The sequence below is a fragment of the Melopsittacus undulatus genome, chromosome Z (genome assembly GCF_012275295.1).
Source record: "Melopsittacus undulatus isolate bMelUnd1 chromosome Z, bMelUnd1.mat.Z, whole genome shotgun sequence".
Lineage (NCBI taxonomy): Eukaryota > Metazoa > Chordata > Aves > Psittaciformes > Psittaculidae > Melopsittacus > Melopsittacus undulatus.
Window position 1 is genome coordinate 1747376 of NC_047557.1, and position 20025 is coordinate 1767400.

Genomic DNA, 20025 nt, shown 5'->3' on the forward strand with positions numbered 1-20025 from the left:
TATCATCCCATACCAGAGTTGGCTATACCTTATTTTCTTGAACTGTATTCCAGTAATTATGGTAACTTGAGACTTAAATCTGGTATTCTGAAAATTCTGGAGAAAGGGGTATCAGCGATATGTTTGTGATTTTAGGGGGAAGAGGAAGTTGATCCCGGTGGAGGACTTTGGGATGTGATGGAAATCCACTTTCATCTGTTAGCTAAGCCTTTGGGTAACTGCAGTTGGGTTCCTGGTGCTCTCTCATGAGGCCACTGTCACTGTGATTATCCCCAGGGATAATCTGCCCCTCTGAGGTGGCCTGGAAAGGTGAAAACTTCTTTAATGGCTCTTCTAGTGTGGTCAGCTTATGCAAGAACCACTACAAGTTCTGATTCCTACTCATGTGGCTTCATTATCTATCTATCTATCTACCTATATACTTATTTCTCAGAATTTCTACCTGTGGACTGCCTTGAGTTTAGCTGAAATTTCACATTAAATGCCTATTGCTTGAATACAGGCTCATAATTGTGCTCAGAGAGTAGTAACTCTTGTTTCATCAGCCACCACTTTTTCAGTTCTTCCAGGCAGTTTTGATGTATATGGAGAATAACCAATGTTCAGAGCATCAATTTCAGTTTAATCCTGTGTTCATGCTTGGTGCTTTGTACCTAATAGGCAGAAATCAGCTTCTTAGAAGGTTGTGTGATTCAGTAACAGTACAGAATGCTTCTACAGTGGCCCAGCACCAGCAATCCAGAGGTTTCTCGATTGTGTGGAAGACAAATTCCTCCTGCAAGTAACAGAGAAGCCAACAAGGAGAGGTGCCCTGCTTGACGTTATGCTCACCAACAGGGAAGGGCTGGTTGGAAATATGATGCTCCAGGGCAGCCTTGGTTGTAGTGATCATGAGATGGTTGAATGTGAGATCCTCAGGACAGTGAGAAGAGTGTGCAGCAAGCTCACTGCCCTGGACTTCAAGAGAGCAGACTTTGGCCTCTTCAGGAACCTGCTTAGCAAGGTTCCATGGGATATAGCCCTAGAGGGCAGGGGGACCCAAGACTCATGGTTAATATTCAAGGATCACCTGCTACAAGTTCAGGAGTGTTGCGTCCTGACTAGAAGGAAGTGCAGCAGGAGGGTCAGGAGACCTCCTGGGATGGATAAGGAGCTACTGAGAAAAATTCACAGGAAAAAAGAGGCTTATAAAAGGTGGAAGCAAGGACAGGTGGCCTGGGATGAATACAGGGATGTTGTCTGGGAAGCTAGGGACCAGGTTAGGAAAGCTAAGGCTCAGTTAGAATTAAACTTGGATAGGGATGTGAAAGATAACAGGAAGGGATCCTATAGGTATGTAGCGGCTAAAAAACAGAGTAGGAACAGTGTAGGCCCCCTCCGGAAGCTATCAGGAGAGCTGGCTACCCTGGATTTGGAGAAGACTGAGGTTCTGAATGGCTTTTTTGCCTCCGTCTTCACTGGCAAAGGTTCTGACCACACCACTCAAGTCTTGGAAGGTGGATGTGGGGACTCTGGGAATGAAGACCTTGGGCCCACTGTAGGAGGGGATCTGGTTCGAGGGCAGCTTAAAAACCTGAACGTACACAGGTCCATGCGACCTGATGAAATCCATCCTCGGGTCCTGAAGGAGCTGGCAAATGAAGTTACAAAGCCACTGGCCATCATATTGGAAAAATCCTGGCAGTCAGGTGAAGTTCCTGATGACTGGACAAAGGGAAATATAACCCCCATTTTCAAGAAGGGGGAAATGGATGACCCAGGGAATTACAGACCAGTCAGTCTCACCTCTGTGCCTGGCAAAATCTGGGAGCAGATTCTCCTGGAAGTCATGCTAAGGCACATGAAAAACAACAAGGTGCTTGGTGACAGCCAGCATGGCTTCACTAAGGGGAAATCCTGCCTGATGGGGGCAATGGAACAGATGGACAGGGGTGGAGCAGTTGTTGTCATCTACCTGGACTTGTGCAAAGCATTCGACACTGTCCCACATGACATCCTTGTCTCTAAATTGGAGTGTCATCAATTTGATAGGTGGACCACTTGGTGGATAAAGAACTGGCTGGATGGTCGCACACAAAGAGTTGTGGTCAATGGCTCAATGTCCGCCTGGAGACCAGTAACGAGCAGCGGCCCTCAGGAATCGGTGTTATGATCTGTGTTGTTCAACATCTTTGTGAGTGACATGGACAATGGGATTGAATGTGCCCTCAGCAAGTTTGCCGATGACACCAGGCTGTGTGGTTTGGTTGATCCGCTAGAGGGAAGGAATGCCATCCAGAGGGACCTTGACACGCTTGTGAGGTGAGCTGATGCCAACCTCATGAAGTTTAACCATGACAAGTGCAAGGTCCTACACCTGGGTCAGAGCAATCCCAGGCACAGCTACAGGTTGGGCAGAGAAGAGATTCAGAGCAGCCCAAGGAGAAGGACTTGGGGGTGTTGGTTGATGAGAAAATGAACATGAGCCAGCTTCAGTGTGCACTTACAGCCCAGAAACCAACCGTGTCCTGGTCTGCATCAAAAGAAGCGTGACCAGCAGGGCGAAGGAGGTGATCCTGCCCCTCTACTCTGCTCTTGTAAGACCTCGCTTGGAGCATTCTGTGCAGTTCTAGTGTCCTGAACATAAAAAGGACATGGTACTGTTAGAATAAGTCCAGAGGATGCCATGAGGATGATCAGGGGACTGGAGCACATCCCATATGAAGACAGGCTGAGAAATTTGGGTCTGTTCAGCCTGTAGAAGAGAAGGCTGCATGGAGACCTCAGAGCAGCCTTCCAGTATCTGAAGGGGGCCTATAGAGATGCTGGGGATGGACTGCTCTTTAGGGACTGTAGTGACAGGACGAGGAGTAACGGGTTGAAACTTACACAGCAGAGGTTTAGATTGGATGTAAGGAAAAAATCTTTACTGTGAAGGTGGTGAGGTACCGGAATGGGTTGCCCAGGGAGGTAGTGAATGCTCCACCCCTGGAGGTGCTTAAGGCCAGGTTGGATGAAGCCTTGGGTGATATGGTTTAGTGTTAGGTGTCCCTGCCCATGGCAGGGGGGTTGGAACCGGATGATCCTAAGGTCCTTTCCAACCCTAACTATTGTATGATTCTATGATTCTGCAAGGAAGAGGTGCCAGTTGTTTTATGTCTGAAAAACTGACTTGATTTGGAGTAATAAATTAGGAAATACCAGGCTGGTTTCTTTTGGAAGGGACCTTAAAGCTCATCCAGTCCCAACCCCTGCCATGGGCAGGGACACCTTCCACTAGAGCAGCTGCTCCAAGCCCCTGTGTCCAACCTGGCCTTGAGCACTGCCAGGGATGGGGCAGCCACAGCTTCTCTGGGCACCCTGTGCCAGCGCCTCAGCACCCTCACAGCAAAGAGCTTCTGCCTAAGAGCTCATCTCAGTCTCCCCTGTTCTGTCAGGCTAAAGCCATTCCCCTTGGCCTGTCCCTACTGGCCCTTGTAAAATGCTTGTAACTCTCCAAGTTGAAGGTTAAAATATGTTGAACCTTTGCAGTCATGCTGTGAAGCAGCGCTCTGGGAGTTTTCATTCTTGGAATTAAGGTTTGTGTGTCACTTTTGGCTTGTGGATAACAGCAGCATCATCAGCATCATCTCTTTAAATTGCTAACTGACTGTAATTGTCCAAGAGTGGAGACGTTGTTTGTACTTGGAATAGCACCTTCTGCTGGTCACTACAAAAGGACTTGGATTTAGTGTATTTATGGGCACCAAAAGGCATATCATGCTTTTGGACCTCTCCTGAGCACTTTCCCAGTGCTGCTGGGAAGCCTGTGGAGTTGTTGTCCCTTGTCTGGTGCCACCGTGTGCTTGAGCCCTTGTGTTTCAAACAGTGCCAATTCCCCTGCAAATGGGAGGTCATGCAAGGCCATCTCCTGCTCAGGCATTTTCTTAATGCCTCAGAGCTTGTGCAGTGTTTAGCACCCGGTACATGGGGGTACAGAGCTTTGGAGCTCAAGTTTTAGGCAGTTGAAGAAAGCTCCCTCTAAGGGATATACTCAGGGGGTTTCATAATCTGCGGAAACAACCATTACAGCCTAGTGCATCATGATGCATGCCCTGACCATTGCTTGAGGCTTTCTTTAGGTTGGTATGACCTCTTCTGTCTCAGTTGTTGAACATTCACATTTATGCTGAGATTTTCATGGGACTGAAGAGCCTTCACACAACAAATCCAGATGGAAGGGACAAGACATGCACTTGAAGATGCCGGTGGGTGCCCACCAGCAATGGCTTAACAAGAAATGTCTGTGAACAGCATAACATAGAGTTATATCTCTAATGTTGCTGTTGAGGAGGAGGTTGGTGACTGTGATCTCTTCTCTTGTTGCCGCTTGAGTTGATGGCCATTTGGCTCTCACCAGCCTCTTTTCCCATTAGCTGATAGGTGGGAGCTGGTGTGGACACACCATGCTGCAAAAGGCAACAGGATTTCAGGGGCTAATTGCTGTGAGCTTGAAATATGTCTGAAGTGGCTGTTGTTGAGGAGGGGATGCTAAAGGCTGTGAAAATGTTTCTTGAAATACAAATTTCTCATTGCATGCCAGCTGTTAAACAGAGAAGTCTCTGCTGATCTGCACATGAGGTTTAAAAAGGCTTCAGGGGTTTGGGTGTTGTGGTGATGGGGATGATTGTGCCTTTTCCCCCACGACTGCCTGACTTGCTCCTGTGTGTGTGTAGCCCCAACACATGCTGAAATCTGGCATTTCCCAGGAGTGACACATTGATCTGGCTCAACATGGTGATCCAAACAGAGATTTCTCTAAGAAAGCACCTACAAATAACATTTTGAAGGTTTTCGGCAATTTCTGCATAGTGTGGAACCTTCTAGTCCAAGGGGGAGATGAAAGGGCAGAGCTGGAAGAAAATACAGCTATGAAGGGACATGTGTTGCTTCAGCATCTCTCTGTTTTTTGTAGATCACATCCTCTTCTGAGTAGGCTCCTAAATCCCTGCTGTGTGCATGGATGTGCATGACCATTGATGCTTTCTGTAGTGCATTTGAAGGTCCGGTGGAACAAATCCATGATGTGGATGATGCTGTTGGTTATCTGAAGCTTTGCCCATGGTGGTGGGCTGCACAAATTCAGGTGTCCCCATCCAGTCACCAGACCATGGGGTTTGCAGGAGCTCTGATCTTGGGAATATCACTGAGAATATTACTAATATTCAAATATTACTAATATTTTATCAGAAAGGGCATAAACTTTTGGGTTTGTGTGTTGGGAACTGGGAACTGGCAGCACAGTTTGCAAAAGCTTTGCTTTCACAGCAAAATAAACTGGGGTAACATAATGTTTATTTAATTTAAGGTGTTTTCCCTTGATTTATTCATGTACCTAGTGAAGCATGAAGTCATTCCCTAGAGGAGAGAAAAACGTTGCAATACAATTCTTGGTAGAGGTGGATTTAAGTTTTTGTTTTCCCTAATTGGAGTGAGCCACTCTCCATCTCTTGCTGTTGTCTTCATGCACTCTTGAACCATTATAACTTTGTGTGTATTTTCATTTTTTCTTTTGCTGCTTTTCTAATTATTAATCCTTTCTTTTTTTCCTCACTGTGAGTTGTGAGAGCAGGTTGAAGTAGTTTTGCTTGAAGCAGATAATAGCCCTCCAAGGTAAGCAGCATCAGCCAGAGGGTGACCATAAATGTATGTCCTTCCCAAAGGAAAACACATCCTTTGGATAGGAACTGAGTTTCCTGGTGTTGGAACAAACTCCCCTGGGCCTGAGCTGGAGGATGTGTTGTGGAATGGAAATACTATAGTTGGGATGTTTCTGGGGTGATGTGATGCTGCTGGCAATGATAGAAGAGCCAGAGTTAAGACTTGCTTGCGTTAGAACTCTGCACCCACTGCCTGTGCCCAGAGGTGGCTCCTGCTTAGGAGGAATAAAGAAATGCCCTTGTAATGCAGGGAGCAATGTTTAAATGGGTAAATAAATCTCCTGTTGGGATATGGATGTTGTCCTGTGTGTCAATCCAACACATACAACAGAGTGGATGTGCTGTGGGGATGGGGAAGGAAGAAGCACAGGTGGCTGTGATAGATTCCTTTCCTTTAAGTTATTCTTATTTTCTCCTTCTGCTCGGGATGTTTTCCATGTGGACACTCACTGGTTCATGAGAGCCATTTGATCTGCATGGGAGCGTGTTTGTGTGCTGCTGGGACATCCGCAGATATATGGGAAGAGGACCTTGGATTTGCATAACACACGAGATGTTGCCAAGCCAGGGAAGAAATCCAAGCCAGAAGGTGAAGGGTAGAAAGGGTGCATTTGGTGGTGTGGTTATCTTTATATTAATTTTATCCTTTTATTTAAAGTGGGGGCAGTTGCAGTCTTGCACCCCCCAAGGGCAGCCTTCTGCATCTTGATGTCCTTCATTGAGCCCTTCCTGCACAAAGCAAACAATGTTCTGTTAATGGCATCACTTCCCAAATCTCCTCTGCAATTCAAAATTCAGGGGTTGATGGAGACAGCAATTCCTGCATTCTTCCTTATTCAAGCTTTCATCTCCCTTATGTTTATTGGAGGAAATTGTATATGGGATTTAAGGAATGGCTTTCCAGGGAGCTGCTGTGTGGTATAAATAAGAGTATTCAGGATGTCAGTGCTGGAAAGCCCAAATGTCAGTATTTTAGCTGGACACTTAAAGCTATAAAGAAATACAAAGGAGAGCATAGCTGGTTGTCTAGCCATCCTGTACCTTCTATTTTAGATATGAAAAAGGAACCTGCCTTTTGTTTGAGTTTCCTCAGGGGTATATTTTGAAGCAATTTCAGTTTACCAGTTGCAATATCTTGCTTGTTTTCTTTGTCTCACTGGGGAGAAGAGACAAAATATATACACTAATGTAGACTAACTCATCATACAAGTGAGCATCTAAGGTCTGGAGTATGGATGTCTTGGGAGAAGAGGAGCAGGGTACAAATCATGTTCCCAAAGACCTGAAAATTACTGCAACAAAATGAAAATGCAAGTCCTTCCTTCTAGGAGACCCTTTCTCTGCCCTCTCATTCCTAAACAAACAGAGGTGTATGAATGTTTGTTCACTGCTTCAGATATTTTAATTAAATGTATTCATTCCAGCTTTGCATCTTGATCCCTGGTGCTGTTCTTCAGCTTTCTAATATCTCCTTGCTATCAAACTTTATTGCTGGGATTTTTAAATTCTAACCAGTAAAACACTTCTTACTTAAAGCCTCAGTAATCAATTTGTTTTCCTTCAGTTGCACAGCGATGAAAAGGATGCAGAGGTGGCCTGGGGGGGTTTTACAAAGCATCCGTCTGGTTAGAAAGTGCTGAAGAAATGCCTGATACACAAAACAAGGGGTCAAAACCCCTTTGAATTAAGCATGCATGGAGTGATGCTCTGAGAGGGTTTTTAATGCAAGAGCTCAGGAGAGGTGAGGGATAACTCTATAGGTAGATTAATCCAATTACTTCTTTCTAATAAGGATGAAAATCCAGTCTGATGGAGATATTTCTCTGCAACTAAAGATAGATTTTGATAGTGCTGTTTGGGCATAGCAGTGCCTGGTAGGGAGGATGGTTCAATGCTCAAGGTGGGGGCAAGGTGGCTTGTACCCCGAGTTTCAGAAGATGCTTGTGACACTGTGAATGCCACTTATGTTATTGTAGTAACAGCCTAGAGGCAGCCACTGTTCTCACCATTCCCTGTTGGAAGTCCTGGGGTCCTGGGGCTGCCCAGTGGGGCTCCTCCCAGGAAATCATTTAATGGGAAATGGTCACTGCACTGGGGAATGAACATGCTCATGAGCTTCCATAAAGCATCATGAGGCTATGTTATCCGTAGAGAACTGTGAAAACCTGAGGAGAAAACCTATTTTTAACTTAATTAAAACTGAAAGGCTGTTTTTTTAAACTACTTTATTAATAATCAAATATATATGGTGTACATTGAGCATGTTTTGGTACACCCTATGTTCATCAAGGTGCTTGCGTGGAGTTTGGGTGGAAAATGGGACTGCGGGGACAAGATTACACCACAACACTGCTCAAGGTTTTGATTAATTGAGAATTAGGTGAGAGAAGGGTAATTAATGCCAATCAAGAGGGATTTGCAGAAAGTAGTCTGGAAGGATTTAAGTTGCAGTGTTGACAGGCTGTTTGATAAGTTATGCTATGGAGGCGCTTAACACCTGCATGGGATTTTGAATTAAAGAAGCAAAATCAAACCTGGGAAACCCCAGCAACCTTTACTGGAATAAAAACCCTCATGGCTGCGTTAGGACCATGAGTCTCATCTTGTCTCCCCTTAGATACCAGGTCAAAGATTTTTTTCTTGATCCTGGGCAATGTTTAACATCTGTTAACCAATGACTCAGAAGATGAGGTAAGGAGCACTGGAAGGAGCTGGATCAGGTGAGTGGTGCTGATGGTGGCTGTGAGCATCCCATGGGTGCCTGGGACAGGGGAGACACTTGGGAAGGAGGTGTAGAGCCCCAGGATCCACACTGCTGCTGCCCTGATGCCTGCTGCTCTTCCAGGAGGAGCTGCAAGTCAAGTGCATCATGATCTGGGTTGGCTTTAGCACCAGACTGTTGTGCTTCCCCATGGACTCTGCAGTGATTTAGGGGGTCTGCAGAGCATCCCCCATTCTGGCAGCATGGCAGTGACTGGATGGTGATGGTGAGCATCTTGCAGGGTTCATCCAGGCTTGGTAGAAGAGAACCTCTGTGCTCTCTGTGGCTTACTAGGTTAGTGATCCCCTACTCATGGTGCTTAATGGGACAGGACCTGTGGAGAGGTGTCCCACCCAGCAGACTGGTGACTGCAGCTCTTGGTGCAGCTCTCTAATGCTGGTGAATATTACATTTTTAAGGGGCTTTGCCAGGATTTGTACCAAATCCACCAGTGGAGCATGTGCTTTAAATCCAGGTTTAGATACCCAAAGGGACAGCCCTGCCTGGTACCCCATGATTTCATCAGGCTCCTGGCTGTACCCTTGCAGCAGGCAGCAGCCTGCCTGTTCCACTGCCAGCTCTCAGCCTTCACTGGTGCTGCTTCAGAGCAATGGAAGGCAAAGGGCTCCTGTGCTCAGCCTGGTGATGCACATCCACTCCAGGTGAAGTCTTGTTGACCGTCTTAGAGAGGTTTGGTTCTGTTCTTTCTTAGAGGAGCAAAGTACAAGTACAAGAACTGTTGCACAGCCCAGAGTAAATCCTGGTCTTGCAGCCCACGATGGCATCGCTCCCCAGCCCTGGAGGGACTTCTTTTCCCCCCAGGTTAAAACCAAGCTGTTTGTTCACCCAGTCCCAATCCACCTGGGGCTGTACTTGGTCTTGCAGTATTTAATGACTTATTGCAAGAGGGATTTTGCATTTCAGCCCATTGCTGCAGTGAGAGCAGGGCTGCGTGTCCGCCCGAGACCTTGGCTCTGAACTCGTCAGTCTTAATTAAGCCTGCGGTAATGAGTGCTGCTGAAACACCATGGAAGAAATGCTAGGGGAGAGGATGGGAAGACACAACCTGGCTGTTAGTTACACATAAGAATATTGATTACTCCTAGAAATTATGTTTAATTAAAGTGAAGCCTCCGAGCCTGCCCCTAGTATTTCTATCCTAATGCGGGGTTTGCCTGCAGCCCCTCTCTGCTCAGTGACAGTTTTACCTCCACTGTTGGTGAAATGGAGCTGGTGCAATGATGAACTGAAGCCTTTTAAATGCCCCTTCATTAGCAGTGCTACTAATGAGCTGGTGGATAAATGCTGCGGACGCTGCTTGTCCAAGCTGCTGAGTGCTGCTCAGCTGCTGTGCCACTTCATGCAAATCACCATCTGAGTTAATTTGGGCAGGGGAATAAAACTCAGCAAAGAGAAATTTAGTGCTGGTGGGAGGGGTGGAGCCATCCATCAGTGTGACTGCCCTTAGGGAGGGGAGGAAAATATCCCTGTACCTACGAGGCATCAGCAAAGCATGTACTTTGTTAGCTCAAACCCAGTGACTTGGGATGGACAGAGATGCCCTGCAAGTTTAGGGGCTCTGCCTTGATGGGGACATGGTCTGGGTGTGCATTTATGTGGTTTCCCTATGTCCATCTCTGTGCTGATGGCATGAGGAGGATGAGGAATATGAGGCACAGTATAGATCAGGCTCATCTGCGTTTGCTTGGCTGCTTGGGTTGGTGAGTTATCAGCCCTGGGAAACTCACAGATTGCTTGTTCTCATGTTGAGGAATTATAGATGCTTCTGCAGCATGCTGATGTCTTTACCTTTGCATTTAACACTCAGCAAGTTAACATTTGCATTCTGTAGCTCAAAATGATGTTTTTTGTGTTTTTTTTTTTCTTTAAGTAGTAAAACACAGGATTATTTTTCTTGACTTACCCTTGAGCATGATGTTGGTGTACTGGGTGTCGCTTGCTATGCATTGAAATATTGGCTGGTCATGACCTCTCCTTTCAGCTTTGTTGTTTGGGGTATTTTTGTTTTTTTGTTTTTTTTTTTTTTTTTTTTTGTAGGTTTTTTTTTTTTGGTTTTTTTTTATGGTGAGGAAGAAGTGGGTCTCTTCCTATTACAGGTTCTTGATGTGAGTGGATGCTCTCTGGCCAGGCAGGGGATGCTGGGTTTGTGCATGGCATTGCAGCATTGGGTACCAGCGTTGTAGAAATTAGACAGGGGAGAGCTGTACAACACCAGAGCATCCGTGTCTGCTCTGAACCAAGCAGTGAAACCCTCTGTCATCCCCTCATGACCCTTGTGAGGGTTTGCCAGCTGGTGGTACCCAGCAGCAAACAGAGAAGCCAGCCTGGAGGGAGATGCAGGCATCAGCCTGTCCTGGAGTCACAGCACAGCTTGGGAAGCAATGACCTAAATATGGGCTTTGCTTGTCTGCTGGGCAGGGGAGAAATCACTCCTGGGATGAAAATCTCATTTGGAGGATGGGAAAAGGGGGATTATGATCTGCTCTTTGCCCTGATAGTCAATATCGTAAATAATAATAGCAAAGCTGTTGTTATAACTTAAAAGAGAGGTTTCTGAACAGGGCAAAACCCCTCTTTGCTGCCAGAGCACCTTGTCTGTGCCTCACTGCGTCACAGGCAAATCAGATTTTGGTCCTGAGTCACTGCCAAGTGGGGCAGAAAGTGTTTTTGAGGCTGCAAGGCACCCAGGAGAGCCTTGGAGCCGATTCCTTTCCATACTCTCCTGCTCATGGCACACATCAAGTGGCTCTTCCCAGCACTGACAAGCAGGGTGGTTTGCACAAGCAATTTTAGCACAGCTAAGTAACTCCATAAATAACTGCCTGTTAGTCATAGGGGATGTGGGATCCTGCTGCAGTGGGAATATTACTAGTGGATGTGCAAAACCACTTGTGGTAGTGATCCCAGTTCAGCCTAGGACCGCACACCCAGTGCAAATTAATGAGGAGAAGCTCGTTTGCTGTAGTGCAGAGCTGGGAGGGGATGCTGTTAGCATGCACAGCGGCTGCAAGGAGAATCCTATGGGGATTTTTGCAGCAGGATCTTCTTCAAATTAACTCTGTGGGGTAATTTTTAATAGTGGTTTAAGGAAAATAAGAAAGATGGCATCAAACCCTGAGTTGTGCTGGTATGGACCACTTTTGATTTAAGGTAGAGCTTGTATTTTGCTCTTTTTGCTTGGGAAAAATGAAGTTTTGGAAAACTTTAAATGTAGTAATAGATGGTTTGTGGGAGCTGAAGGGCAATTATTGGGCTGTTTCAAAGTGTGCCATTTAAGCATTCACATGTTGTATGGATAAATGTTAACATTCTTGTTGGGGAAGCCAGTACTGCTATTTATTCTTTTATGTGTGTTTTTGTCCTCTTCAGGAGTATCAAGTAATACTGAGCCATGTTATTTCTTTGTACAGTATGGAATGAAGTTGCAATAAGCCTGCAGCAAAGGGGGGGAAATAGCAGGGTTTTTGTCCCAGTCTGCTTGTTCTTAGTTGACATTTGTGTGTTCACCTTTGTTTTTCTAAGCTGGACATCACTGTTTCTGCTTTCTGCTACAGTCTTTTTGTAAGTCTTTTCTTAATCTGTCTGGAAGATCCGTGGTTGTGAGACACCATGTCTGCATCTTCGTTACCGAAATCATAACTGCTTGGTGGTCAGTACTGTTGTATTGCTAGCATTATGGGTTTTCTGCTGTGCCCTCCTTCTGGTTGCAGTTCTATTGGAAGGATGCCCCTGGAAAGGTGCCATTAACTCAGGAGCAATGAAAACTTCCTGGGGTCAGTTGTGAGTATTGCCACTCCTGAAATAACTCTGGGGATTAAAACCCAATAATAATAAAGATGGATTTGTTGACTTCCAGCTTGCCACAAATACTTGAGACCACCAAACACCCAGACTAGACTGAAATACCTCATTTTTAACCATTTTTTTCCCCTGAATTTAATGGACAGTTATACCCTTTATTTAATGGACAATTATTATCTGTCCACAAAGAATACGTTGAGGTGTAACTCTTTCTGTGCAGACCAGCATCCCTTACTGCTGCAGTGGAGCATCCTCCAAGCACATTGCTTGGAGTTTGCTGGGAGTGCCTTTGGCTGGCACCGAGGGCTTTCAAACAGCAAAACAAAACCTGCCTCTTCTAATTTAATGTTGGTTTTAATCTGCATCTACAGTGGCAGCCTGCTAAAATCTAAATCAAATCAGGAGGTGCAGATTGAATTTATTAAGCTTCTGCTTAAGCTGGGTGGAATAATGCAAGAGGCTTTGAGAGCACCAAATTGCTTTGGTTTTATTGGGAACCTTGGTTAAAAGAAACAAAACAGTTGTTTTTTGGGTTTTTTGAGCATGTGGAGCTATTTCTGTTTTATGCTAACACATCATTGAGAGGAGTCCCTGAGGATTAAAGAAATGCTTTTCTTTACGCCCTCTTGGATGGAGCCATGTTGGGAGGTTAAGTGGTCTGCCCAGGGTTGTGTCTCCTTATAATTCTCCAGTCCCAGTGTTTTGACATAGGCAAATCTGCATATCTGCCCTTTCCCTTTATAACAAGCTCCTCCAGAAGATCAAGAGATTAAAGCTAACCAAGCCAGGACATGGCCTATAACAGGGAATAATGAAGCTAGAGGTGAGATTCTGGAAGTAAAGGCTCACAGAGATGCCCTCCTCCTTCCCAAGTGGGTACCTGCCTGGGGGCATGGTTCTGGTGACCTGGTGGCTGTCATCTATAGAAGTTTAACTGGCAAACATACAGAATGTCAAGCTGTTTTGAAGGTTGCAAGCTGCAGAAGTTGGATACAGGGAAGGCAGGTGACATGAGCATGATGCTCCAGTGTTCCCCCAGCATGTGCTGCCTGCAAGCCTCATTGGGCTTTAATTAAAGCTGACCTTGTAAAGATCTAATAACGGTAAAGTGCTTTTGTTTTGTCGCTGTGTGGTTTGACATATTTGGGATTTATGGGTGAAAGGGAAGGTTGGATGCAGCTTTGTGCAGCAGCCTGCCCTGCCTGGAGGGCTGAGCACTGGCATTCTCTGCTGGAGTGCAGCAAGGAGGCGAGGATGGTGAAAATGCACAATAGAAAAGGTGATCCCCTCTTTGGATATGTCTATGCATGCATGCACGAGATGCCAGCATTACGGATGCTTGGGGAAATGCATTCATAACAGCCTGTTCTAACAGCCTGCAGCTATTTAACAGGACAGGAAGAGCTTGGTGTAGGGAGTGCTTAAGCAGGAATTGCATTCGGGATCTCCCAGCCAGGGAACAAGCTATTCCCAAGGCTCCTGAGACCTTGCAAACACCTTCGTCTTATTGCCTTCTGTACTGCGTGATCCCTTACACATGTTGTGTATACACAGAGTCTTGGAAAATCAGTTATGTTATGCAAATTGTCTTGTTTTGATGTCAGGGTGGCTGATGGGATGTGAATCTTCCCTCACCAGGTGGTAAGTTCATCCCTGGGAGCTGGATGCTGAGAGTTTCTACCCTTCTGCACTGCTGAACCACTGGTGAACCTGGCATCATGCCTGGGTGTTGAGTAGCTCCTGGCTGCGGTTGATGATGAGTTGCTGATTGGGGCTGATGTGACCTCTTACTGCTGCTGGAGGTGCACCCAGATTTCAACCACCAAAGCATGAGCAAGCTCCACCATGGGTTTGGGGTTGCTTTAGGGTCAGTGAGCCCCTCTTCACATCTATCTGTCCAGGCAGGTCCATGTCTCAGCCCAACTCATTGTGCAGGTGGAGGATTTGCAGGATTCCAGCCAGGACCAGCAACCTCTTGTTTTTGAGACTGCCTTGAGCTGCGTACATCCTGATCCCTGGCTATTTCAGGCATTTCTAGAGCATGTTTGATCTCTTTCTGCCACAGAGAGCTGGCACTGGATGAAACCACGGTGGTGGGAATGAAAAGGCAAGCAAGGAACTCTGCAGGAGGGGTGAGAGCTGCAGCAATGGTTTGAAAAGCTGTTCCCATGGTGTTGAAGCAGGAGAAACTGGGCTGAGGTGCAGGAGGTGAGGAAAGCTGGTGCGTCCCCATCTTGCCCACTGCACCTAGTCCTTCTTTCATGGTCCAGCTAAAGATGGGTTCCTGGCTGTGCTGCAGGGATGTTTCATCTCTTGCAATGCTACTTGGTTGGAGGGGACAGCGGAGATTGGGCTGGGGTCCCAAACTTGTCCCTTCCCTATGGCAGCTTCCATTTTTTGCGGTAGGGAAAGCACTGAAGGCTTATGGGGAGCTAGAGGTGCTGGGAAAAGTCTACTTATTTATTTCATTTTTTCCCCTCCCAGATAAAACTGCTGTTCTGGCAATACATTTGTGTAGCTCTATTTAACATCTAAAGGTTCCCACTGCTGTAGCTATTGAGCAGCTCTATAAATAATTACACAAGATACATATAAAAATCTATTGCTCTTCAGCTGCAGAGGGGGCTGGTAGACAGTTGCTGCTGCTTTAACTCTTGGGTTGCTGCGAATGTTATTTGGCCATTGTGTGCTGGGGGTTTGGCTTTAAGGTGAAAGCCAAAACCATCTTTGGTGTTATGGTGCCGGTGTCACTTGGATTTGCTGGGATTTTCCCCAACCCCTTGTGTTTTGTGTAAGAATGAGTTTATATAGCTCTGATTGCAATGGGTAGGAAGAGCTGGGGGAAGACTGGTGAAGGGAACGCAAATATGGTGAGGAACGGCTGAGGGACCTGGAGGGTTCAGTCTGGAGAAGAGAAGGCTCAGAAGGGACCTGATGGCTCTCTCCAAGTGCCTAACAGGAGGATGGAGCCAGGAGGGGCTGGGCTCTGCTCCCAAGGAACAAGGGATGGGACAAGAGGAACCGGCCTCAAGCTGCACTAGGGCAGGTTGAGATGGAGCTGAGGAACAATTCCTTCCCCAGAGGGTGCTCAGGTATTGGAACAGGCTGCCCAGGGCAGGGCTGGAGTCACCGTCCCTGCAAGTGTTCACACAGCGTGGAGATGAGGCCTCAGTGCCACTGGCAGTGCTGGGAAATGGTTGAACTGGATCTTTAAGGTCTCTTCCAACCTGGCTGATTCTATGAGTCTATGACATGTCCCCCCAAAATGCCAATAAGTGATTATAGAAGGATTCCTGTTGACTCTGCTGTCTGGCTGAGTCCAGCATCAGGCTGGTGTTATGAGTCTGTGTCCAAGAGCAAAAACTTGGCTCAAGGTGACTCGCTGCAGAGGTGGAGCAATTTTAGGTTCTTTGTTCCTGGGACCTTGCCCTGGTAGCCCCATGAGCAGGGAAACTGGTACCTGCTCTGGCCAAAAGAAAAGTGGATTCGAAGAGTGAGGGGAAACTCATACATAGAAGCTGCAGTGTTACTGCTGGTTTTACAGTGCCTTTGTCCCAGCTCCTGAGAGCACGCACTGAGGTCTCGTCACAGCAGCAGTCACTTGCTCAGCAAGGGGGGATGCTTTTACACAGCCTGAGCAAAGTATTTATCTCTGCATCATAAAAGCAATTAAATCTCATTAGCAGGAGGTGCTGTGACTTTGGGTTATGCCGCCATCCCGTTACATGTGAGTGGTGCTGCTTGCTCTTGGATTTTGTTCTTTCGTGGACACTTTGGTAGGGTTGTACTGGTCTGCCTTTGGGATTCACCCTTGGAAGAACAAGGGTGTCCCTAACTTTGGAGATGTTAATAAGGTTAGATGTTGCATCTAAGCATTTTTCTGGAGCCTTAAAGCCTGTTTGCCTCCAACCAAAGTAGTTCGCTTTGGTGTCTTCTGCCTGCTTTAGCCCCACGGCAGTGGGTTGGGTTTAAGGCGTGCTCTGTGGGGAGAAACCTGATGTTGTTTTGATCAAAAGAAATAAGTTTTGGTGTACGGTCTGCTGGGGGAGAATTGCATTATTTCATAAAAGCTTCTGCAAGGCTGTCTTTTTCCCAGGGAAATTAAATTCCACATTTTGCCTTGAGACTCTGCCCCGCTTCATTAGATTGGTAACAAGCCAGTGTACACCCTGCCTGATTGAAAATCAGACTTCTGGTCTATAATTTACCCCGAAACCTAAAATTAGAAGATTTTTTTTTACTGAAATAAATGGTTTAGCTGTGCTGATTTTACACTGAGTGCGGAATTGTATCCATGGTGAATTAATTTATTTCTGATTTAATTTCTGAGGTTTCCTTATGTTTAAACTTTTTCTTTCTCTCTCTTTTTTTTATACATATTTTTCTTCTCCCTTCATTCTACAGTACACAAGGGTTTGGATTCCTGACCCTGATGAAGTTTGGAGATCGGCAGAAGTTATCAAGGATTACAAAGAGGGAGATAAAAGCCTGCATCTGAAACTTGAAGATGAAACTGTAAGCTTTTGAATGTCGTTTTATACTTTTCAGAAATGTAAAGCTTTGAATTAATGTGTGAAGAAGCCTCAGCCATCTCATATTTTTAGGAAGTATTTTAACGTGTTCTATTGCCTTAGCACTTCCAGCTTTTCCTTGCCTGCTTCCTCCCCAGGCACTTGCGTTAGAGTGGGTTGTGAGAAAAGCCCTTGACCTCTCTCATCTCATTTCATCCCTTGGCAAAGTTGTAATAGTCTGTGATATCAGAATGATTTCTTTAATAGCAGCAGTGTGTTAGAAATATCAGTTTATGCTTTTTGCTGCTGAGTAAACTGGAAAGAGAGAGGCTGGTGGAATCTACTCAAGTTTGGCCACCAATAGAAAAATTACTTGGAACGCAGAAGTGACTTCTGTGCAACAGCTTTCTTCATGCCTTAGTTTTCTCTTTAAGTATAATCTTCCATAAACCCCTTTTTCCTCCATTTTTTTATTTTAAATAAAAAAGCTCTAAAAGACAAAAATGAGAAACTGCATAAGACTATGAGTCACTGTCCCTTGCTCCTTGGTGGTCTCCCTGCCCAGTAGCCCTGTGCCTGGACCTTCTGGATTCACCATTCTGTATCTAACAGTCTGTGTTCCAAGTCATATCAATCCTTATTTGGATGCATTTTTTTTCTCTAATGACATGATGTTTCGTGCTCTTAGACTCATAGAATGGTTTAGGTTGGAAGGGACCTCCAAAGCTTATCCAGTCCAACCCCTCCTGCAATGATCAGTGACTTCTTCCACTAGATCAGTTTGCCCAGAAACACATCCATCCGTGCCTTGACTATCTGCAGGGATGGCACATCTATCACCTCTCTGGGCAACCTCATGATGTAAGGATGTTGCACAAGATGGGCATGTTTCCACCATTCCACCATGCAGCAGCTTATTGCTGCCTCCCAGTGACATTGGCTGCCATAGGGATGACCCTCGCTGTAGGCTTATTACATGATTTTTCTCTTGTTCCTGTGACAAGAAGGTAGAAACCTTGGGAGAAACCAAGCATCAATGCTCAATCTTTTGCAAGAAGCTGGTGATGGGTGTGAAAAGCAACACAGGCTTCAGCTTCAGACATGTTTCAAGAGCAGTGCTAATGTTGTCCTTTTTGGAGTGCCTGGGTGAATGTGGGTGCCCATCTCATCCGCAGCAGCTCCTTTGTACTGCTTTTTGTGCTCAGGCTTCCAAAGTACATCTGCACATACTGCTGATTGCTGCCACCTCCACCCTTCTGCTGGAGATCTTCAGCAGTTTTAGTTCTGGGGTTGGGGTGGGAGAGGGTATTTCCCTTTCTTTCCAATCTTTAATCTGGATATTTCTCTGGAACCATAGGGTCTAAGAAGTCCTGCAAGGTCTAGCCTTTTCATATAGGGTCAGCAACATTAAAGCACAAGGAGATTAAAGGATTACTAGGTGCTGGTAGTTTGATAAGCACGTCACTGTCATGGCAAAACACAAGAACATTCCATTTTGAGGTTGTGCAAGAGACTGCTGCTTAGTGAGAGTGCTCCCAGAGACCCCTGTTTGATGCTTTGCTATATTAACCCATGACTGGTCCCAAGTCATGTTAGGCTGAAAAGCTTTAGTGAAGGGGAACAGCACATGTGTGCATCAGAGATCCTGAGCATACATACCTCTGGGGCATTTGAAGCTGTTGAAAGCCTTTTATTCCTGACAGCCAACATGCATTGCCCGACTGTTTAGTGCTTCTCTTTTGTCCATGTGCTTAAAGTGAATTTTCATGGATTTTGTGGTTTCTGGCTGCACTTTGTATGCAAGTGTACTTCCTTTGAATGAAGAGGCGATTTTTTAATGTCACAAGGGATCCCTCATGTATTTGCCATTAAGATGTGATACTGAGTGCAGACTCTTGAAAATTGTCATTGGCAATGTGGTACTGGGGTATAAAACAAGCCCGAGGTTGTCAGATGTGCTGCAGGAGCCTGTCCTTGTGCACTTTGGGTCAGCTTTTCTTGTGCTGTTTGCACAGGCAGTAACTCAATGCCAAAGCAATGGTAGTGGTGCCTTTATGTTCCTTCTGCTGGGATCTGAGTGTCAGGACTGTTTCCAGAGGCACCCTGTGCAATGTAAAATCACAACAGTTTTTTTTCCTCCACCGTAAAGGAAGGAAATTACACTTTTTAGCTGGTGTCTGCTTCATTTAGGGATGAGTCAAAAGTAATTAGCATATGGGCAGCTATATGCTTCAACAGCATAAGCAGGCTCTTGGGGTACTGAAGCAGCTAGGCCTCCTTGCTTCTCCATGTCCTCTGCCTGAAGGGATATAAGGTTTTGAGTTTAAAAGCAACCTGTATTAAAGATTAGCTGAGAAATCACTCTGACAGGGAGAATATGGTCTGGTTTGAAATAAGGCTGCTTTCCAAAGAGCATGAAGATGCTTAGATCAGATGAAGCTATGGTTTTCTGTATGGTACCTGCTATGGGTCAGCGCTGGCTAAAGGCAATTTGGCTAAAGTCAATTTGACCCAAGGCTGGCATGAAAACAACCCTGGTGTGCTCAGGTTGGTGCTTATCGACCATCAGTGTCCATGAGGACCATCTTTTGAACAGCTCAAAGGCATTTACCAGATGGGTGGATGACCTCTCACCTGGTCGTGTGCCATCCACATCTCTATAGGATGAGGCACAAAGGGGCTTTCATTTCTTTTAGAGCAGGATGTGTATGTATTTTGTAGTGTCAGGATGCATTTGCGCTTGGATAAGTTGTAAGACGTAAGAGGAACTGCTGGTTTTGGTATTCTCATGTTCTCTGTGTGTGTCTCTTCAGCTCTACGAATATCCCATTGACCTGCAAGGAAATGCATTGCCTTTCCTGCGCAATCCAGATATCCTTGTGGGAGAGAATGACCTGACTGCCCTGAGTTACCTGCACGAGCCTGCAGTGCTCCACAACCTCAAAGTCAGGTTCACCGAGTCCAACCACATCTACACGTACTGCGGTGAGTGTCCAGTCCACACATTCTGCTCCTGGAATGCAATGGGTTAGAATATGTCCACATAGAAACCCCCTGAGACCACAAGCGAGAGGCTGTGCCATTAGGAAGGTCCAGGGCTGTGAATTTGGGATGGTGGGAGACATGAGTGTGTGTCAATAGGCTTTAGGTTGCAAAACCAGAGGTGGTTTTTGAGGGTTGGTGCACTGGGAGCTTCCTGAGCTCATGGTCCATGTATCTTTTGGTGGGAATATCTTGTCAGATGAGTTTGAGG

The 20025-nt window shown here is 45.9% G+C and overlaps 1 protein-coding gene across 1 annotated transcript in view; it reads left to right on the forward strand.

Annotated features, from left to right (window-relative positions):
• The window catches only part of MYO5B (myosin VB), a 162870-nt gene that overhangs the window by 18477 nt on the left and 124368 nt on the right, over positions 1–20025 (forward strand). Inside the window, exons 3-4 of the mRNA XM_005145400.3 lie at positions 16666–16776; positions 19586–19757. Of these exons, the coding sequence (XP_005145457.2) occupies positions 16666–16776; positions 19586–19757 (283 nt within the window). The remainder of the gene's footprint in view (positions 1–16665; positions 16777–19585; positions 19758–20025) is intronic.